Here is a 20,792-nt window from a genome sequence, read left to right on the forward strand (position 1 = left end):
AAAATCGAAAAAACGGTAAGCCTATAGCCCACGAAAATATCATTTTTGGGACGAAAAATAAAGTGCCTCGAGGGCGCTGGTTCTCCGCATGTATTAGTCCCGGGGCATGCGCCGACGCCGTTTAACGCGTTAAATAACCGATTAGGCAAAGAATAATTTTTCCCTCAAAATCGAAAAAACGGTAAGCCTATAGCCCACGAAAATATCATTTTTGGGACGAAAAATAAAGTGCCTCGAGGGCGCTGGTTCTCCGCATGTATTGGTCCCGGGGCATGCGCCGACGCCGTTTAACGCGTTAAATAACCGATTAGGCAAAGAATAATTTTTCCCTCAAAATCGAACAAACGGTAAGCCTATAGCCCACGAAAATATCATTTTTGGGACGAAAAATAAAGTGCCTCGAGGGCGCTGGTTCTCCGCATGTATTAGTCCCGGGGCATGCGCCGACGCCGTTTAACGCGTTAAATAACCGATTAGGCAAAGAATAATTTTTCCCTCAAAATCGAAAAAACGGTAAGCCTATAGCCCACGAAAATATCATTTTTGGGACGAAAAATAAAGTGCCTCGAGGGCGCTGGTTCTCCGCATGTATTAGTCCCAGGGCATGCGCAGATGCCGTTTAACGCGTTAAATACCCGATTAAGCAAAGAATAATTTTTCCCTCAAAATCGAAAAAACGGTAAGCTTATAGCCCACGAAAATATCATTTTTGGGACGAAAAATAAAGTGCCTCGAGGGCGCTGGTTCTCCGCATGTATTAGTCCCGGGGCATGCGCAGACGCCGTTTAACGCGTTAAATACCCGATTAGGCAAAGAATAATTTTTCCCTCAAAATCGAAAAAACGGTAAGCCTATAGCCCACGAAAATATCATTTTTGGGACGAAAAATAAAGTGCCTCGAGGGCGCTGGTTCTCCGCATGTATTAGTCCCAGGGCATGCGCAGACGCCGTTTAACGCGTTAAATAACCGATTAGGCAAAGAATAATTTTTCCCTCAAAATCGAAAAAACGGTAAGCCTATAGCCCACGAAAATATCATTTTTGGGACGAAAAATAAAGTGCCTCGAGGGCGCTGGTTCTCCGCATGTATTAGTCCCGGGGCATGCGCAGACGCCGTTTAACGCGTTAAATAACCGATTAGGCAAAGAATAATTTTTCCCTCAAAATCGAAAAAACGGTAAGCCTATAGCCCACGAAAATATCATTTTTGGGGTGAAAAATAAAGTGCCTCGAGGGCGCTGGTTCTCCGCATGTATTAGTCCCAGGGCATGCGCAGATGCCGTTTAACGCGTTAAATAACCGATTAGGCAAAGAATAATTTTTCCCTCAAAATCGAAAAAACGGTAAGCCTATAGCCCATGAAAATATCATTTTTGGGACGAAAAATAAAGTGCCTCGAGGGAGCTGGTTCTCCGCATGTATTAGTCCCGGGGCATGCGCAGACGCCGTTTAACGCGTTAAATACCCGATTTGGCAAAGAATAATTTTTCCCTCAAAATTGAAAAAACGGTAAGCCTATAGCCCATGAAAATATCATTTTTGGGATAAAAAATAAAGTGCCTCGAGGGCGCTGGTTCTCCGCATGTATTAGTCCCAGGGCATGCGCAGATGCCGTTTAACGCGTTAAATAACCGATTAGGCAAGGAATAATTTTTCCCTCAAAATCGAAAAAACGGTAAGCCTATAGCCCAAGAAAATGTTAATTTTGGGACGAAAAATAAAGTGCCGCGAGGACACTGGTTCTCCGCATGTATTAGTCCCAGGGCATGCGCAGACGCCGTTTAACGCGTTAAATAAACGATTAGGCAAAGAATATTTTTTCCCTCAAAATCGAAAAAACGGTAAGCCTATAGTCCATGAAAATATTAATTTTGGGACGAAAAATAAAGTGCCTCGAGCACACTGGTTCTCCGCATGTAATAGTCCCAGGGCATGCGCAGACGCCGTTTAACGCGTTAAAGAAACGATTAAGCAAAGAATATTTTTTCCCTCAAAATCGAAAAAACGGTAAGCCTATAGCCCATGAAAATATTAATTTTGGGACGAAAAACAAAGTGCCTCGAGGACACTGGTTCTCCGCATGTATTAGTCCCAGAGCATGCGCAGACGCCGTTTAACGCGTTAAATAAACGATTAGGCAAAGAATATTTTTTTCCCTCAAAATCGAAAAAACGGTAAGCCTATAGCCCATGAAAATATTAATTTTGGGACGAAAAACAAAGTTCCTCGTGGGCGCTGGTTCTCCGCATGTATTAGTCCCAGGGCATGCGCAGACGCCGTTTAACGCGTTGAATAAACGATTAGGCAAAGAACAATTTTTCCCTCAAAATCGAAAAAACGGTAAGCCTATAGTCCATGAAAATATTAATTTTGGGACGAAAAATAAAGTGCCTCGAGCACACTGGTTCTCCGCATGTAATAGTCCCAGGGCATGCGCAGACGCCGTTTAACGCGTTAAAGAAACGATTAAGCAAAGAATATTTTTTCCCTCAAAATCGAAAAAACGGTAAGCCTATAGCCCATGAAAATATTAATTTTGGGACGAAAAACAAAGTGCCTCGAGGACACTGGTTCTCCGCATGTATTAGTCCCAGGGCATGCGCAGACGCCGTTTAACGCGTTAAATAAACGATTTGGCAAAGAATATTTTTTCCCTCAAAATCGAAAAAACGGTAAGCCTATAGCCCATGAAAATATCATTTTTGGGACGAAAAATAAAGTGCCTCGAGGGCGCTGGTTCTCCGCATGTATCAGTCGCAGGGCCTGCGCAGACGTCGTTTAACGCGATAAATAAACGATTAGGCAAAGAATAATTTTTCCCTCAAAATCAAAAAAAAACGGTAAGCCTATAGCCCATGAAAATATTAATTTTGGGACGAAAAATAAAGTGCCTCGAGGGCGCTGGTTCTCCGCATGTATCAGTTCCAGGGCATGCGCAGACGCCTGTTAACGCGATAAATAAACGATTAGGCAAAGAATATTTTTTCCCTCAAAATCTAAAGAACGGTACGCCTATAGCCCATGGAAATATTGTCTGCACCAAGAAAAATATTGTTTCTAGAAAGTGCGGCTTCTTCGCGTACATCACTCCACACGCATGCGTAGGGGCCAGTTTGTGCAATGAATGAATGAACAGGAACAGCTTATTTTCTAGAGAAAAAATGAAAAAAAACAGTAAGCCTATATAGTTTAGAAGGACTTGTTGTTTGGCAAGTTGGTACGCATTAGCCAACATTGTTTAACTGCACGAACAAATGGACCACAAAAACAGCATGGGACATGGACAGAAATAGTTAGAAGTGGGACTTGAACCCACACCCAGAAGACCGCACTGCGACCTGAACGCAGCGTCTTGGACCGCTCGGCCATCCTGACTGGACGCACCCAGAATGGAAGGTGCAGCAGAGGCACCCGTACTTTGCATTTAGTTTTCAAGAAAGGAGGAAAATGAAAAACATGAAGCGTCACCTACTCTTTTCTGTTAACATGAGAGCAGAGGTGAAAAAAAAAGGATTGTGATAAGTGGGATTCGAAGCCAAGGACGAAAGACCATCCCGCGACCTGAACGCATTGCCTTGCACCGCTCCGCCATCCTCAAGGGACGTATCAAAATCGGAAGATGGAACAGAGCCAACCGTATTTTAGCGTTGTGTTTTCAAGAAAAGAGCAAAAGGAAAGACGTGAAGCGCCACCTACACTTTTCTATTAACATGAGACGAGCGGTAAAAAAGAACAATTGTCAGAAGGGGGATTCGAACCCACACCCGGAAGACCGGACCGCGACCTGAACAAAGTGTCTTGGCCCGCTCGGCCATCCTGACGGGACGTAACAATATCGGCAGATTAAACAGAGCCAACTGTATTTTAGCGTTATGTTTTCAAGGAAAGAGGAAAAGGAAAGATATGAAGTGCCACCTACACTTTTCTATCAACATGAGTCGAGAGGTAAAAAAAGAAAAATTGTCGAAAGTGTGATTGGAACCGTCGCCCAGAATACCAGACTGCGACCTGAACGCAGCGCCATGGACCGCTCGACCATCCTGACGGGACGTATCAAGAGAGGAATATAGAACAGAGCCAACCGTATTTTATCGTTGCGTTTTCAAGAAAACAGGAAAATGAAAGACATGAAGTGCCACCTGCTATTTCCTATTAACATGAGACGAGAGGTAAAAAAGAACAATTGTCAGAAGTGGGATTCGAACCCACGCCCGGAAGACCGGACTGCGACCTGAACGCAGTGCTTTGCACCGCTCGGCCATCCTAACTGGACACATCTTGAGTGGAAGGTCCTACAGAGCCACCCGTACTTTAGCATTTCGTTTTCACGAAAGGAGGAAAAGGAAAGACATGGTGCGCCACCTACTCCTTTCTATCTGCGACCTGAATGCAGTGCCTTGGACCTCTCGGCCTTCCTGACGGGACGTATCAAGATCGGAAGATGAAACAAAGCCCGTATTTTAGCGCTGTGTTTTCAAGAAAACAGAAAAGGGAAAGACATCAACTGCCACCTACTCTTTTCTATTAACCTGAGACGAGAGGTAAAAACCAACAATTGTCAGAAGGGGGATTCGAACCGACGTCCGGAAGGCCAGACTGCGACCTGAACGCAGTGCCATGGACCGCTCGGCCATCCTGACTGGACGCATCTTGAGCGGAAGGTCCAACAGAGCCACCCGTACTTTAGCATTTTGTTTTCAAGAAAAGAGGAAAATGAAAGACATGAAGCGCTACCTACTCTTTTCTATTAACATGAGAGCAGAAGTGAAAAAAAATGTGATAAGTTGGATTCGAAGCCAAGCACTGTAGACCGTACTGCGACCTGAATGCAGCGCCTTGGACCAGTCGGCCTTCCTGACGGGACGTATCAAGATCGGTAGATAGAACAGAGCCAACCGTATTTTAGCGTTATGTTTTCAAGAAAAGAGGAAAATTAAAGACATGAAGCGCCACCTACTGTTTTTTATTAACCTGAGACGAGAGGTAAAAAAAGAACAATTGTCAGAAGGGGGATTCGAACCCACGCCCGGAAGTTCGGACCGCTCGGCCATCCTGACGGGACGTATCAAGATCGGTAGATTGAACAGAGCCAACCGTATTTAAGCGTTATGTTTTGAAGAAATGAGGAAAGGGAAAGTCATGAAGCGCCACCTACACTTTTCTATTAACATGAGACGAGAGGTAAAAAAAGAACAATTGTCCAAAGTGGGACTCGTACCATCGCCCAGAATTCCAGACTGCGACATGAACGCAGCACCCCTGGACCGCTCGACCATCCTGACGGGACGTATCAAGAGACGAATATAGAACAGAGCCAACCGTATTTTTATCGTTGCGTTTTCAAGAAAACAGGAAACTGAAAGACATGAAGCGCCACCTACTGTTTCCTATTAACATGAGACGAGAGGTTAAAGAAAGAAGAAAATGTCAGAAGTGGGATTCGAACCCATGCCCGGAAGACCGGACTGCGACCTGAACGCAGCTCCTTGGACCGCTCAGCCATCCTGACTGGACGCAGCTTGAGCGGCAAGGTCCAACAGAGCAACCTGTACTTTAGTATTTCGCTTTCAAGAAAAGAGCAAAAGGAAAGACATGAAGCGCCACCTACTCGTTTCTATAACCATGAGACGAGAGGTGGGTGAGTGAAACAACTTTATTTGGTCCACTATAGACGTAAGCAAATTTAACGTCACACGCCAAGACCCACTCGGGGTCCATCAGGTGAAACCTGACGGCCGTCTCGCGAGCCCTCTGGACTGCCAGGACTTGAGAGGTCTGATCCTGGGCGCTAATTAACTTCATCATATCCTCTTGGGTGAAAGGAGGACCGGCAGAGGCGCAGCCCCAGAGGCCATGTTCGAAGTTCGCATAATCGCCACACAGACGGGACTCCGGGCTTGGTAACTGTTCGGGGTACATTGTGTGCAGCGCCGCGGGGTGAACTCCGGCATGGCGTGCAGCGGCAAAAGGCAACCAGCTCGAGGGGACAGCGGATTGGGCTTCTGGTCGCTGTTACAAGACAGGAGACAGAAGCGCATGAAGAACGTCTTCTGCGCCTCGGGCCACAGCATGCGGGACTCGTCGGTGAGGGCCTCTTGTCCGAAGCTCGCAAGCAGGCCCTCGTAGGCCAGCCGCAAGCTGAAGGCCTGGAGGTACATGGCGTGACGCTGCACTTTGCCGCTGCCGATGGTGTGGCGCTGCAGACCAAGTCGGTAGTGCAGCCGGTGCAGGCACTGGGCGCTCGCGTTGTATTTGCTCGCGGCTGTCCCTTGTGGCCCAGGGCAGATAAGCTGCAATGCGGTGTCCTATTGAATAAACAAGGGCGGAAACAAAAACGTTACTGAAAGGCAGGAAGTGTCTCAGGTCGGTTATTCATTTGATTATGGCAATTGCAGGGTCTCCCCGCGAGACAATGCAAAAAAAAAGAGACAAAAGCCTCCCGACTCCGGAGGCTCAGGGACATTCCATCGGGAGGACTGAGAGGACAATGATTCCGAAACCGAATTATTTTACACTAATACCCTTATATATACCAATAATCAACTTCACGCTAATATCCCCTCTCACTTCTTGTATACATTTTTCACACCGAAAGATGGAGTTCACGACCACTTAAGACAAAAACAATTAACCAGTAAAGTACAAAAGGGAAATAACTGTTCTCTTTATTGAAATGTATATAAAACATGGGAAAAGGAAATTCAAGTAGAGGAAGAGACACGTTGCCGATGGTGAGGACAGGATCATTAGGTATTTGTCAGTTTCTTTCCTCGTTCGAGTACGTTAGGTACGAATATTTCCACTAACGTACATAGTACAGAATTTTTCATTGTGCAGTGTGCGAGCTGATGTGTGATTCCACTTCAGATTACTGTAGCACACTTTCCCAAATATTCCACACCATTCTGGCTAAATAACTAGTGTTATTGTCTTAGCGAAATAGAGGGAGTCGAGGATGCCATATGGCACTACCGACAATAAGGAAGCAGGCGCAGGGATACTATATTTACTATTTTATACAGTAATTTTACTACAAGAGAACAGTATGGCCTACATAAATAGATGTACTAAATTATACACTGAAGCTCTGTGTCAAGCTCTGCCTGTGAAGCTCTGAACCAAGACGTAAGTTTTCCACGAGAACACCCGAAAATGGCACACAGCCATGTACACGAAAGCGTGCGTTATAATGAACATCCAACTGTGTGTTCCTGGGAACAATGCCTTATCCCGTGGTGTTGAACATAATGAGCAATGAAAGAAAAAAATTTTCTTTACGCCAACGGAAATGTGCGCAAGCGGCGGGCAAGAATGAAAACGCGGACGAGCAAGGCTTCCCGGCTCCAAGATCAGAGACCCTCAAATGCCGCCAGTCTGTTTCTTTGATTCCACGCTAGATGGCAAAGCTTGTCCAGTGGCCTGTCGCCTCATCGATTTTGTTTTAGTTCACCGAGTCTGCAAGGTGCCTACAAGATTTGTGAATTTACCCAATTTACTGGGCAGTATTCCGTGAAACAAAAAAAGAAAAGAAAGCGCCTGAAGTTGCAAAAAGACAGGACGATTACGATGTTCGTTGTAGCTGTAATCCTGAAGCTTGCGCTTAACTTGTTTTTTTTAAATGTTTGCTATCTCCATATTACGCAGATGTTAAGGTTCGGAAGGCGCACCAACAATGGAAGTGGGATCGCCTGGTAGCATATCAGTGGAGGGCTAGCCGTAAACTTCAGTTAGGATCACAGAGTGCCAGAGTGTGTACGAAATTAGACTGCGTCTTAGTGCTGTTAGTTTTAAATGCACTATTGGTGGCACATTTGCTCTTTGAGGAATTAGGTTATGTATTAGCAAAGCAGTACGTGACAATTCGGTCCATGGTGTCGCTTCAACATGTCGAAACGGATAAAATTAATAATATTCTTATTTCTCTAGTTGTTAGCCAACAAAACACAATACTTCTAGGATACTTGTTAAATTTACTTGAAAGGCATGTAGACATCTTCGTAATTACGAAATGATGGATAATCATTTGTGGCAAAACGTTTTTCCAAACATTTTCAACAATTTTGCCCCGAAGCTGGCATTTACCGTTCTTGTTTTTAACCGTTAATATATCCTCTTGGACTGCATTTTTTTATATTCTAAAATTTGAAAAAAAAAAGTTTAAGAAGGCTAACTTGGTTTCTAAACTAACATCAGATTACTTTCGAGCACGAGATTCGACGCTAGTTGTGTGCCCAAACATTTAGAAATTAGCGACACCCGACGTTACGACAATGATAAGTAGTGTTGCCAAAGTTTCATTGCTGCTCAGGGAAGGAGGGGGGGAGGGTGCGGCCGATCATCAGCAGACCATGTTCGGTGATACTAGGACAGTGCACTTCTGGAAGTAGGTAATTCGTATCGAATTTCGAAACGGAGATTTTCGCTTACTCCAGCCTGGTTATTAAAGAACGTCAGTGTTGGGCTGCTGAGCACGAGATTGCGGGATCGAATCCCGGCCACGGCGGCCGGATTTCGATCGAGGCGAAATGCGAAAACACCGGTGTACTTAGCTTTAGGTGCACGTTAAAGAACCCCAGCTGGTCGAAATTTCCGGAGTCTTCCACTACGGCGTGCCTCATGATCAGAAAGTGGTTTTGGCACGTAAAACCCCATAATTTAAAGTGCGTCAATAAATGTACACAGTAGCGGTAGCAAGAAGCGCACTGATCCAAACACACTTGTTAGTTGATGTCAGCTTTTGGCCAATAGCAGGCGCGTCTGGTAATCTGCCATATGACGAAATATAGCAGACCGAGAAGAGTGAGGAGTAGGCTTCTCTTGAAAGAGAGTGTTAAGGTACGTCCTAACTTGCGCAAATAAGCGTGGGCTAGGCGGCGAGCTTAATTAAAAACGCACACCGCGAAAGGCGCTTTCGCTGCAAGAATTTCTGCCACGCGAGGATACGAGACGTTCACTTGAGGGATCGCCAGTAGTTAGTGAGCAGGCGCGAGTAAGAGCGGGCGCCAGAGAGAAAATACGATGGCGGCTTTTGCTCTTTGAATATATGACTCTGCCTAGGCACTTAAGGAGGAGGTTTCTTGGCGTGTGTTGTATGCGTTTGTCCCCTAGACATACCGGCATTGCAGAGTGCGTGCGGTCGAGTTTGTTTACGGAACAACGACTGAAACGACTGAAACGCGCGGGAATTCTCGCGGGCTCCCGACGCATTTCGAGAGAGGTCGACAACTCTCGCCTGCCCGCCGCCCTCCGCGACCGTGAACGCGCAGTGGTGGGGCCTTCGGAACGCGGCACTTGTTTTTAAGCGCGCAGCTTGGCGCTCGCTTATTTCTGCTAATGAGGACGTACCTCTAGAGAAAAAGGTAACTTCGCTCTCCGTTTGCGAGCTCCACGCATCGCTCCCGAACGTAGAACTTGGCTGAAATATTCTCAGTTAGATAGTTAGTGCTGTTACGTCTCAGAACGGCAATGGGTATTCGTCGAGTTCTTCTCACCAAGCCACCACTTGACCAGCACCCGCCTAGACGACGATGTGGAGTGGCGGTGAGTACTGACGGGTCAACGGAAAATAAAAAAGCTCCCTCCGGGGTGACTGCAATCCCGGCATACTGCGGAGGCGGTAAGAACCGTCAAGGCCAGGCTTCTAAAATGTCTGTAAGGTGGCCTCGTGAAGCGTCCGCTAATTGATGCAAGGGAGTGAATGATGAGGACTTCCGTGTGATGAGCATCGACTAGCAAAGGCGAATTGCCTTGTGGTTGTGTAGTATACGGATGCGATTGCGCAACATCGGAGGCGAAATCCGGAGAAATGGTGCTACATCATGGCGGCGATTTTTCAGACAGTTCGAACATTATTACCAACGGCAGAGACACGGGGCATTGATTCACTCTTCTGGTTATCTAGAGAAAGCGATGGTTTGAAAAAATGAGACTTCGGTGTTGTGTGTGTTTGCGCTCCGATATGTGGTGCGTTGAGATGTTCGCGTGATCAGTTATGTCATGTGCTCCAACATTCAGAGAGCTCCCATATCGATGGAGCGATGCGAGTTGTAAATATGTAAAATAAACCAGTGTGTTGTCATCAATCCCTTCAGGCGATGGTCCGCTTAGTCGCCTTAGTGCGACGCCCCGGTATATATTGCAGGCCAACTGCCATAGTTTAGGTGTTCCGGTGGCGTAAGGAAGCGTCATTCTGTGTATGCCCGAGTTTGATCTACTAACCAAGAACTGGATCGCAATAGTCCGCAGTTTCGTATTTGAAACTTCGGACATTCGCCCACCCCAATGAATCAGCCTCTATAAAATGAAAATAAGGCCGGATTTTTGCCTCCACACTGTACTTACTTCATCATTTTTTTTACAATGCTCGCTTGTTCAATATTTATTAGACACCTTCCTAAATAAGCTTTTTTCTATTAATTTAACTGGCAGCAATTATATTTTAAAGCACTGACAAAGGCCTATGCACAGCACAATGGGCGTTATTAGTACGCACTTACGGGATTGCGTTACGGCACTAAATGCGCCAATGAGCTGGCTACATCGAGGCGCACATTTACCAATGACAAAATATTCGAAATCAGCCCGAATATTTCTACTGCCCGATCACATGCATGATAAAAATAATAAAAAAATATTTGTCGCTTTCCTCTTACGACCAAATAGGAAGCTCGTTGATCAGAACTTTCTAAGGCAGAGTGAACCTTACTACGCCTCCATCTGAGAAGCTGCTGCCGTAGTCTTAAGATGACAGGGGATGGGAAAGCTCTTCTCACTGAGGATTTAGGTGCGTCCTAATGAATCCCACTGAGAGGCAAATTAGCCTTCCAATGTACTGTATTTTCTCTCGTTAGATACTGTACTTAAAAAAGGAAAATCCGCTTCGATTGGCTTTTTGCCCGCGTGCATGTTGGACGACTTCGTCTTTCCACACATTCTGCTTTTGCCTTATAAAAAATAACACTTTGCCGACGTAGATACCTCCTTAGTGTTGCGAGATCGCTTCTAGCATGTCGACTACAGCGTTCCCCAGAGAGAGGCTTTGTTGGCTTACGGTAGAAAGACCGGGGAAACGTGGAACCAGTGCTTCTCTTGGGGCCCGTCTTCTCCCAATTTGCGGTTACGCCACCGCCACGGTAGGCGCATCGATTCTGTCCCATGCCGCCATCGGGAGCACCCGTACGGTAATCTGATGCCTTGGCGACCTAGGAGGAACGGGAAGTTCGTAACATGTGTGTCCTCTCTACAGAGCTTCCTTGAGCTTAAACTAGGAGTGTGCGAGTAGTCAGAATAGCTAAAGCGAATGAAAAAAATTCTGGTACGACCCGTCCATCACCACAAGAAGCAGTCTATTTGCGTCTACTGTAGGAGAAAGGCCTCTTGGAGCAATCTCTAATCACATATGTCGTAAGGCTCCTGGCGCCATCTACTGCCTGAAAATTTCGTAATCTTATGATACGACTTAGTCCTCCGCATTTGTGTGTGCGTGTGTATATGTCTGTGCATGTATGTGTTTGTTCACACAACGCTTTAGTGCGTCTCCTGGCATATTTTTTTTTACTCTAACAGATGATTGGTTGTCTTCGTTATCTCCGTACGCATTATATCCTGTCAAACTCTACTTTTTCCTCTTAATGTCCACTCGAATATCGGCTGCACCCACTCACCCCATAATCCACACTGCTGTCTTAACACCTTTCAATTTTACGCCTATTATTTTACGCTTCAGCACTCCATTCCCGGTTTTTAGCTTCTTGAGCTTCTCATTTAAGATCCTAGTTTCTGTCGAATACGATAGCATCTGTAAAATGCCACCATTGTAGGCTTTTCTTTTCGAAGACAGTGGTAGGCATCAATAATTACTGTCGAAGATAGCTTTCACTGATTTATTTATCATACAGTTGAAGTCTGTTGAGAGGATTTTTATATAAACTACGTAAGAACAAGACAAGGACCATCCCGCGTCTCGTCCGGCAAGAGAGAGGCCTGGTACAAAGCGAGTCTACCTCGGGACACCACCACGTGACCTGCTCGACCGCGCATTCCTCCTTCTACGAGGTCAGTCCACATTACTATGGTACTGTCTCCGGGACGGTATCAGCTTATTTGGCGATGAACTAACGATCCCTCACGACGAACCCGGGAAGCTACGACGAAGAAAGTTGCTCTTTAATAAAGAAATTCAGCGCTTGAACTCCCGTTCATGTCGCACTGAGAATGTTTACGTGCATTTTGTTTTTTTCTTTGCTATGTGTCGAAGTGAACATAGGCAACTGCCGAAAAATGTGTGGGGGTAGCCCGCATACTCATATAAGACGATTGGCTACGAGTGTACCACAGTCCTGTGATAGCGTTTGCGGCGAGCGAGCAACTCACAACCCATTGAATGAATGATTAGATCGTCCGATACAGGCTAAGGACTTAATAATGTGGCCAATTCGATTCGCACTTCACTTGGAAATACACTGTCATAAACTGTCATAAACTGTCGAATATTCGTTTCTGTTTGAAGGGAAAAAATAGGAGCGCAATGTTTCGGAATCACGGGAATAAGAAGAACGCTAAAGGCTACCGTTTTTAATGATTCCGTTTTAGTTTAGGCCATGGTTGTTGGGCAGAGATGTCAGCTTTCAAACAAACACATGTGGCAGGGACTTTCTTTTATTATTTCCAGAAATCTACCTCGCTTTATGGCAGCCTAATTGCGATTGTTGGCACTAATTAGGAATATGAAATTCGCATTCTTTTTTTTTCAGTCTCACCATAACGGCATCTCTTCAAAGCAATATATCGTCCGGTAGTAATATAGCGATTTCCTTCATCGATCACAGCACTCCACTTGCATTGGATGAAGTGCTGCTCGTCGTGTTTTGTTTCTGTATAGCATTGGTGGCAACCGAGAAAACGGAAAGCCTTTGTGCTCCATTTACATGCTACTGCGCTGATGGGGCGAGCAGTTTTTAAGTGCATATATGCATGCATAAGATAGCGTGAATTTTTTACGAAATATTTTGCACTCTATTCTATATCGCCCTATTTAGAAATTCAGAATCATATGACAGTCCACCTGATATTCGGAGCTTCCTCTTTTGTTCGAATATTTCTAATTTCATTCATAATTTCACAGCTCGAAGAACCCAGTATCCATTCGAAGTAAACACAACTTTGTAGCTAGCACGAGGTGCACATATGAACGCCAGGCGCGACATGTTACAGAAATAGAGCACAAGTACAGAAACATTCGCAACATTGACAGCTGCCGTGGCTGCAATATTGGATCCCAATTGCAACGGAATAACTTCCCTTCCTTGACAGATTGTAATGAAGCAGTACCACTACATTTTTTGAAGCGAGTTCAGCCGGTGATTCGAATATAAAAATATTTCGTTTATTCATTGTATGAACGAATTATTTGTTCCACCTTCATTTATTCTACCTTAATTTATTAATTTATTCGCGCCCTCAAAAAGTTCACAAGCTATACGTTACGCTACTAGGCTCATTTCATTAAAGAAGATGGAACGCCCTGCGAGTTATTCAACATTTACAAAATTAAGTGGGATACGCAAGCGATGAAGACGGTAGAAGTTAAAGCAATGAAGGCGACTACGGGATATACGAGACCAACGTAAAATACAACGATAACTGCCAAATAAGGCACTCACTAACCACTCTCCATCACAGTGAATTTCATGAAGTTAGTCCATGCGTCACTCAGCTAGGTCAAAAAAGATTTTTCAGGTGTTGAGATTACTTACAACCACAGAAGTCTCCCCAACCATGGTTCCCGCATTGACGGCCTTGTCTACCTCATCGGCATTGGCAGCAGGAGCTGTATAAAGAGATCGATCCCACGCATAGTTTAATACTGGCATTAGAAAAGTGAAATGTGGGGCTCCAGTCATTCTATCACCGTGACAAATCTTGTGTGGGCTGTAGAACCTTGTTATTTCTAGTTAGGCGAGCTTTCGCTGAGAAGAGACACAGACTTTGTCTTCTCTGTGTGAGTTACACTGAGTTGCTGTTTGTCGAACGTCACTTTCGCTCATTTCTTATGGCGGGTAATTCACACACACGAGAATAGTTCACATCAAGAAGGACACTTGAAGCGATCAACAGTGACTAAAGCTTCATGTAACGGAATTAAGGGCTCTCGTACTTTTGTTACTCTTCGTGCAGGTTGCTAATCGTTGCGACATTAACTACTCTTGTCGGAGGTCTGATAATGCTTTTGTTGCCATGCTGCCAATGACCAGGAGCCATTATTGCACCGTTTTGATCAGTGTTTCTGGTGTAAAGTGGTGACGTAGAAAGTAACCTGGTGCCCCGTGCCAATTTTCTAGAATATAGCAGTTTTCTCGTGTACATTAGGACATGGCTTTCGCAACTCTTTCTCGTGCGAAACCCAACCTATACATTTGTTATGTTACATCAAAATGTTGAATGTCACTTCAACTTATTGAACCTATGCATGTTATTTTACAAATTATATACAAAAGCTCATAACATCACTAGGTAAATAAAAGTGGTCTTCAGGATTGATCATAGCAATGTTGATCATGTCAGCACTCCTACATTGAAGCATTCCAAGAAAAACAAACAATTTTTTGCTGCGCTTTTGTGGTAGGAATTCCCCCTGCGCGAATCGTTCCATTCATCTTTCTTGTATGGTAGTGCGGTTTGTTCCTGTATAGCAGACAGACTATGACCATGGAATCATGCAGTTGTTAGCCATTGAAGTGCTCTTATGTAACTCTTCTGTATCTTTCTATCTTGCCCGTCGTCTATCTACAGCGCGGCCTTTTTGTTGGCTTCAGCCTGACACGTCTCTCTGTAGACCACTGTTGATCCCTCATCGGCCATAATCGTTCCTGCTGAAAACTTCGTCAATTTATTATTCAATTCATGGCGAATATGTGTACCGTGAAACTTAGTAGCGTGTCGGCTGCATAGTGTAACGTGTTTCAACGTATTTTTCATATAAAGGGAACTACAAATGATGCTACTTATTGTTATACGAAAGACATTCGATGTCAACACACTTTTGAAACGCACGAAGTTCAGTGAAGTCCATACCCATTTGTCCTGCTATGGTCAATAAGGCTCAATTGCGTCGCAGATTACAGCTAACAGATTTCTTTCCAGCATGGGAGTGTCGAAGAGCGCACCAACAAAAAAGTTCTTAAGAACACCCAATACTGACTACATAAACTTAGGGCGCCAAAGTCTGCGCTGGAAGGGTAAGGTTGCATATGCCATGTCTTATGATGATAAGGAGATGCGTGAGTTCCAATGGAATCATGTGCCATATTTGGTCGCCCAGAAGCGCACAGCCCGACCTACATGCTGGAGCAAACTTCACGCTATTTTAGTGCGCATTCGGCTGAAACGTGTTTTCATAGGAACCATGCAATAAACATAATGCTATGTGAACGCACTGAACACGGACGTGCCGTTGTTCTAGATTTTATGTTTGACCAGTGCTCGGTCCAACAACACTAAAACATGTTTTTTTACATGCTAAACACTTATTTATATTGAGAAATTCAAACGGGTGTACCGTATGTCTCAGCTAACGCTAGCCAAACTATTCAACGAAAACAGTAAAACATATTTAAAAAGCAGAGTACGGTGTGCGATCGTCAGACCTTTGACGACCGATCATCGTAGTTTCCTAAAATTGTACCAGGAACCGCATTTTTCCAAAATCTTTTAAAACCTCTTTTTCTTTTTTGTTTCCATGAATCAATGGTTGTAGCACTGCAGGACTAGAAAGGTGCCTTAAATAATATCCCATTGTCTAAAATAATAAATTCATATCGGCTTTGTACTTTACAACGTTGTCATGCCGGAATGCTGTGTATGAGTTTTCAAGACACAAAGTTCGTTTTTTTTTCTTTTTCGTTAAAAGCCCACTCTATAGCAGACATGCCTAGCGTAGTCCATAGAGTTCTTTACACGACTAAGCTATTACATCATATTCATTCAGAAGAGAGTATGTGCAATGGACTTGAAAAGCTAGGATTAGAGCTCAAAATATTGTGTATACGTAGATAAAGCACTCCCGCACCCTGTTTTTTCGTAAGCAGAAATCGGGTGGGTAGGTATAGAATGAAGAGACTCCGTAGCTTTCTTCACCGTCAGCGCGGGTTTGATTATCGTTAGGCAACTAGTTCAAACGAGCATCCTTACCTTCTACTGATTTGCCTACAATTTCCGTTCTCGCCGAAGCGACAGCTACAATGTCACGGCCATCGTTCATTTTTACAGGAACCTGGGAATCTTGCGACTTCGGTGTCACCTTTGAGGTCACTTGGGTAGTGGACCTGCTTGACGTCTGCATTGACCTCTTGGAAGGGACGGCCACTGCAGTCGCTTGCGATTTCTCGACTGGGCCTCCGCTTCGCATTTCTGCTGGTCCTGTTGGTGTCGTCGGTGCGGACAAGGTTCTGCTTTTTCTCTGTGAAAGGGTCGAATCGCATTTCCTTGCTTCTGAAATGTCATTCATAGCGTGAATTGTCGGTGCTTTGGTTGTGGTGGCCTTCTGGGAAGGTTACTTGTGCCTGCAATGAACGGGAGGTGCACTCAATACGTCAACCAATTTCTTATAGATATTTTATCGAAAGCGGGCAAAGCATACATAAGTAAGCCCCGCCATTCCTTGCGTCTGTAGCCCCTACTATGAATTTCTTGGAAAATGCGTTTTCTAGCACGGAGGAGGCCCAGCATCAGTAAGCATCAGTAAATACAAGCACAAGCCTATGCATGCGATACACGAAGGTGAACAATTCCAACATACAATATATATTCATGTTCTACGTAGTTATATAAAAAATAAACTGTCATCGACAGCTTTCGAACATCTTAGAAGCATTTAAAGCTTTCGCAATTTATTCCTTTACATAACGATTATGATCATCACCAGCAGCAGCTATTGTTTACGTGCGCTGCAGGACACAAGACGCAATGGCCATATCCGTATTTTACTGCCTTCCATCAGGAGCGCCTCTCCTATGCCGACAAATGCGCAAACCTCAGAACACAGCATGTTCATCTGTCACTATCTACTTTCGTTTCTCTTCGCTTGGCGCCATTTTTGATACGTTAACCAAACATCGTTGTCTAGCATGCCCTTTAAATAGCTTCCTCATGACCAACAGTATATCATTGCATGTTAACTCTAGCGGTAAAGAAATTTAGCTGGCATCTTAAACGACATCGTCAGCAAAACGCCAGCGCACAAGATAAGAGCAGAAGAGAAAGCTTTCTTTCCATAGGGGTTATAAATCAGATTCCTAGTTCTTTTCCTGCGGCAATCTTGTTTTTGCTTCGCCGTTTCTCCCCCTCTTCTTTGTTTTCGCTTTGATTTACCCTTGTAGTTCGCGCCGCGGTAGAACCGTCGTTCTGGCGTTCCGCTGCCGAGCGGAAGGTCGCCGGTTCAACTACTGGCTGTGGCGGTCGCATTACGGTGGGGGCTGAGGGAAATAACGCTTAAGTACAGCGCAATGAGTGCACGTTAAATAAATCCTAATGGGGGAAATATTTACGGGGGCCTCCGTACGCTCTGCCTTTCCTTTTTTAGTGCGTTTCCTCTCTCGTGCTTCTTTCTGGACACGCAGCGCCATCTTGTGGCCCTGCTGAGAAGCCCATGCGTGGCCTCTAAGAAGAGAAGCCTGGCGCACTGGCAGAAGTGTGGCGCACTGGTGCTCACGAACTCGTCTACGCACATCTAGTGACATGTATTAGTGACCCAATTTGGCGAGAGGCTCATTTAAGAGTGACACACACACAGAACATTCATGGCGCAGCTCGCTAGAGCATTGGCCTGGAAGACGTTATTTGAAAAGCAATGTATACCGAGCGCATCTAAGGCGCAGGCTGCTAAAGCGTCGGGCTGGGTTCCTTGAGGAACACTCGTGACGTGTTTGAAGATGCTCAGCGTCGGAGAAGTTTAAACGCACTTTTTCTCATTCTGGAGTGACACATTTCCTGTGGCACATATCTAATTATCCAAGTTTATGTCAAAGACGTTCACTAATGAGTAGCACATACCTACTGTCACCTGCACAGTGACCCAAGTGGGCATCAGAGAGGTTCATTAGATGCCAGCACAGACCGAGTGACACATAGACAGTGCTCCAAGTCGGCGTCAAGGTTTCATTGAACTACTGTATACATACCCAATACAGCTACTACAGTGAACCATGCCGGTGTGAAAAACGTTGGGTGAACAGCTGTGAATGTGTACACATTGCCACATACTCAGTGACCCAGGCATGCGGCAAACGGTCAGATAGCATACATACATACATAAATACGTACATGTGTACGTACGTACATGCGTGCGTACGTACGTACATACGTACGTATGTACATGCGCACGCATACATACATACATACATACATACATACATACATACATACATACATACATACATACATACATACATACATACATACATACATACATACATACATACATACATACATACATACATACATACATACATTACAGCCCCCGGAAAGTGTGTGAGGTGCCCTAAGAATGCAAACGTATTTAGTGTCCTCCCTTAACTGCCGTCTGCTCTCCTTTGATTATTTTGAAGCGTTTATGGCGCTATATTTTAAAAACCATCATTACAAACTTTCCTAGATGTGTCTATTCTAGTAATGCGCGACATTACGATCAGCGAAGCTCACCCGGTGTGCTCGTGCTTAGGCTTAGGCTTGGTGGTACTTTCCGCAGCGTTAGACTGTAGTACGGAGCTGACTTGAGGTTCTTGCTCTTTTCCGGGCGTCACTGACGACGACGACGACGACGACGATGACAACTGCGCTGTCTTCTGCAACTCGGCTGTTCTGGGTCGCTTCTTCGACGTCGAAGAAGTCGTCAAAGAAGCCTTGGACGTCGAAGACGAGAGGTTTTTCTTTCGGGGCCTTGAATGTTGTGGCAACGCTGCAGAGGCTCCGTCCAAGCTGGCGGCTGCGAAGCCATCGCTGGGGTTGCTTGAACGAGTACCGGCTTCCGAGTGTCCTCCAGTGGTAGTGGCGACGCTAGGTTTCTTCGGCGCTGGACTCACCAGGCGCGAGTCCTTGGATCTTGCCTGCTTTACGTCAGCTGTTCCAACTTCGGGCGTAATCTGCACCCCATCTATGGAATCTGAAGAACGCTTCGCACCATGCATGGCCAAAGCTAGGGCCGACGTTGCTAAGCTTCCCTCTCCATGATGGCGTTAACTGTGACCTTTCAAGTGTACTCCGCGACAACGTGACGAGATTCGAGTTTCCGTCGAAAATGACACTTTGGTAAGAGGCTGAAAATCACAAAGCTGCTGGACGAGGCGAAACAAGCATATTCCTGCTCAGCTCACGTTACTTCTTCTTCGTCTTGACCGCCTCAATAAACGACAGTTATGATCGAAGTTTCTTCTTCCCCCTCTAGAGTACAGCTATTCATTCTGTTCTACAACTATACAGCTATTCATTCAACCGTGCAATTTTTACTTCAAAACTGACCGCTTCGCAAGAAGGCACACGCTGACGCTTGGCTGAAGCTTAGATCGACAGTGCAGATAAAGCCATGTCTTTGGAGCGTTGAGGTGAAGTGATATCTCTGTAGTGGTCGCAAAATAACAGTCCTAAGGATATCTTGTGCCGACAGTTTTTTTTTTAATTGCTATGAAAGTATTCAGCTCTGTTACACGAACATTACAGAAGCCTTGGTTTACTTTCATTGCTTTCCCTATTTGCAAGTAATATTCGGTTTAATTTGGTACATTGACTGCTGAATTATGTGCGCTTCTTATTCATTGGTCTGATTTATTTTTTTGTTACTATAGGTTATGAATAATATTTTGCATCATATTTGCTAGTTTCTTCTTTTGTTGTCCAACCGTCCGCTCATTAAGCATTGTTTCGGTCTCTGAGGAACCCAACAACATCCCCATGTAGTGCGCATGTCACATTGTTTTTTTTTCTTATTTAGCAGCTGCTAAAGCCACATTCCTCAATCCTCGGTGCCCGTGATCACAACCTCCCAACAAAGTTTCGCCTCGGCTTCCGCCCGACTTGTAGCAAGGTGCACATGACGCATAGCAGGCTTCGCTTCAGCCGCCCCTGCTAACCGAAGCTGGCGTTTCTCCTATGCCTGCAGCACGCTGTCGGTGCTTCGATTCAGCCGCTGCAGCCAGACGAGCCATACGGGCTTCGCCTTATTCGGCTTGTCGTCGCCGTCGCATCGCATCGGCCTTCTTTCGGCGACGTTCCTCAGCACGACATTCGATCCCGCTCATTGATGGCCCTGCATTATTTCTAATCTCTAGAGAAAGACAAGTGCCTTAAAACACTACAGGCAATTATCGAAGTACGTCGCAAGGCGCCGCAGAGTAACTTCCTACCCTTTCCTGGTGATCTGCAGCTGTGAGCGCCAGAACGTGACGTCACGCGCCACATGTATAGTCTCACGCACCACATTCATATAGTCTCATAACCTGCGACGTCACACGTGCTTTTATTTTTTCGAAAGCGTTCAGATCAGAATGATATGTCGTTTAAGATATAGTGACTGTTGCTTTCAGTACTATAACTATCACAACGTGAGCACGTAACGTTGCACAATATCTATAACACTTTCAGTACTGGAACCATGACACACCTTTACGATGTCTCAAACAAGAGCCACATGCCCTCGAACTGAACATTTCCGATGTGAGGCAGCACTACGTATGTGCTGTGTACCGAATCATTGCAACACAACGCGTTCAATAGGTCACGCACTAACGACTACTACCGCCGGA

At 45.2% G+C, this 20,792-nt stretch overlaps 2 protein-coding genes and 2 non-coding genes across 6 annotated transcripts; all 4 read right to left on the reverse strand.

Annotated features, from left to right (window-relative positions):
* Positions 1-4,184: 4,184 nt before the first annotated feature.
* Positions 4,185-4,268, reverse strand: TRNAL-CAG (transfer RNA leucine (anticodon CAG)). The gene has a single exon. It is a non-coding gene; the product is annotated as a tRNA-Leu (tRNA).
* A 1,157-nt stretch (positions 4,269-5,425) lies between these two features.
* On the reverse strand, positions 5,426-5,509 carry TRNAL-CAG (transfer RNA leucine (anticodon CAG)). Its single transcript has one exon. It is a non-coding gene; the product is annotated as a tRNA-Leu (tRNA).
* Positions 5,510-5,741: 232 nt separating this feature from the next.
* On the reverse strand, positions 5,742-20,368 carry LOC135907377 (uncharacterized). Of its 3 annotated transcripts, XM_070527222.1 has the most exons (5): positions 18,697-20,368; positions 16,189-16,559; positions 13,755-13,828; positions 11,051-11,201; positions 5,742-6,305 (listed from the first exon to the last, which is right to left on the reverse strand). In XM_070527222.1, exons 2-5 carry the CDS (start codon positions 16,502-16,504, stop codon positions 6,013-6,015), a joined length of 834 nt encoding a protein of 277 aa, XP_070383323.1. In that variant the 5' UTR covers positions 16,505-16,559; positions 18,697-20,368; the 3' UTR covers positions 5,742-6,012. The 3 variants fall into 3 exon arrangements, with proteins under 3 accessions (XP_070383323.1, XP_070383324.1, XP_070383322.1); XM_070527223.1 differs by lacking the exon at positions 11,051-11,201 and having other exon boundaries at positions 16,298-16,559; XM_070527221.1 differs by lacking the exon at positions 11,051-11,201.
* LOC139050299 (vitellogenin-A2-like) lies at positions 18,693-19,181 on the reverse strand. Its single transcript, XM_070526530.1, has one exon. It carries the CDS (start codon positions 19,179-19,181, stop codon positions 18,693-18,695), a length of 489 nt encoding a protein of 162 aa, XP_070382631.1.
* Positions 20,369-20,792: the final 424 nt, after the last annotated feature.

Source organism: Dermacentor albipictus, chromosome 10 (assembly GCF_038994185.2).
Source record: "Dermacentor albipictus isolate Rhodes 1998 colony chromosome 10, USDA_Dalb.pri_finalv2, whole genome shotgun sequence".
NCBI classification, from domain to species: domain Eukaryota; kingdom Metazoa; phylum Arthropoda; class Arachnida; order Ixodida; family Ixodidae; genus Dermacentor; species Dermacentor albipictus.

Bases quoted from the DNA above. Each gene is read 5' to 3' on its own strand.
- LOC135907377 (XM_070527221.1), bottom strand. From the start codon at position 16,504: ATGAATGACATTTCAGAAGCAAGGAAATGCGATTCGACCCTTTCACAG. The intron at 13,829-16,188 runs GTAAGGATGCTC...CTCTTTATACAG, and splicing joins TGTAGGCAAATCAGTAGAAG to CTCCTGCTGCCAATGCCGAT. The intron at 6,306-13,754 runs GTAAGTAATCTC...TTTATTCAATAG, and splicing joins TTGGGGAGACTTCTGTGGTT to GACACCGCATTGCAGCTTAT.
- LOC139050299 (XM_070526530.1), bottom strand. From the start codon at position 19,181: ATGCATGGTGCGAAGCGTTCTTCAGATTCCATAGATGGGGTGCAGATT.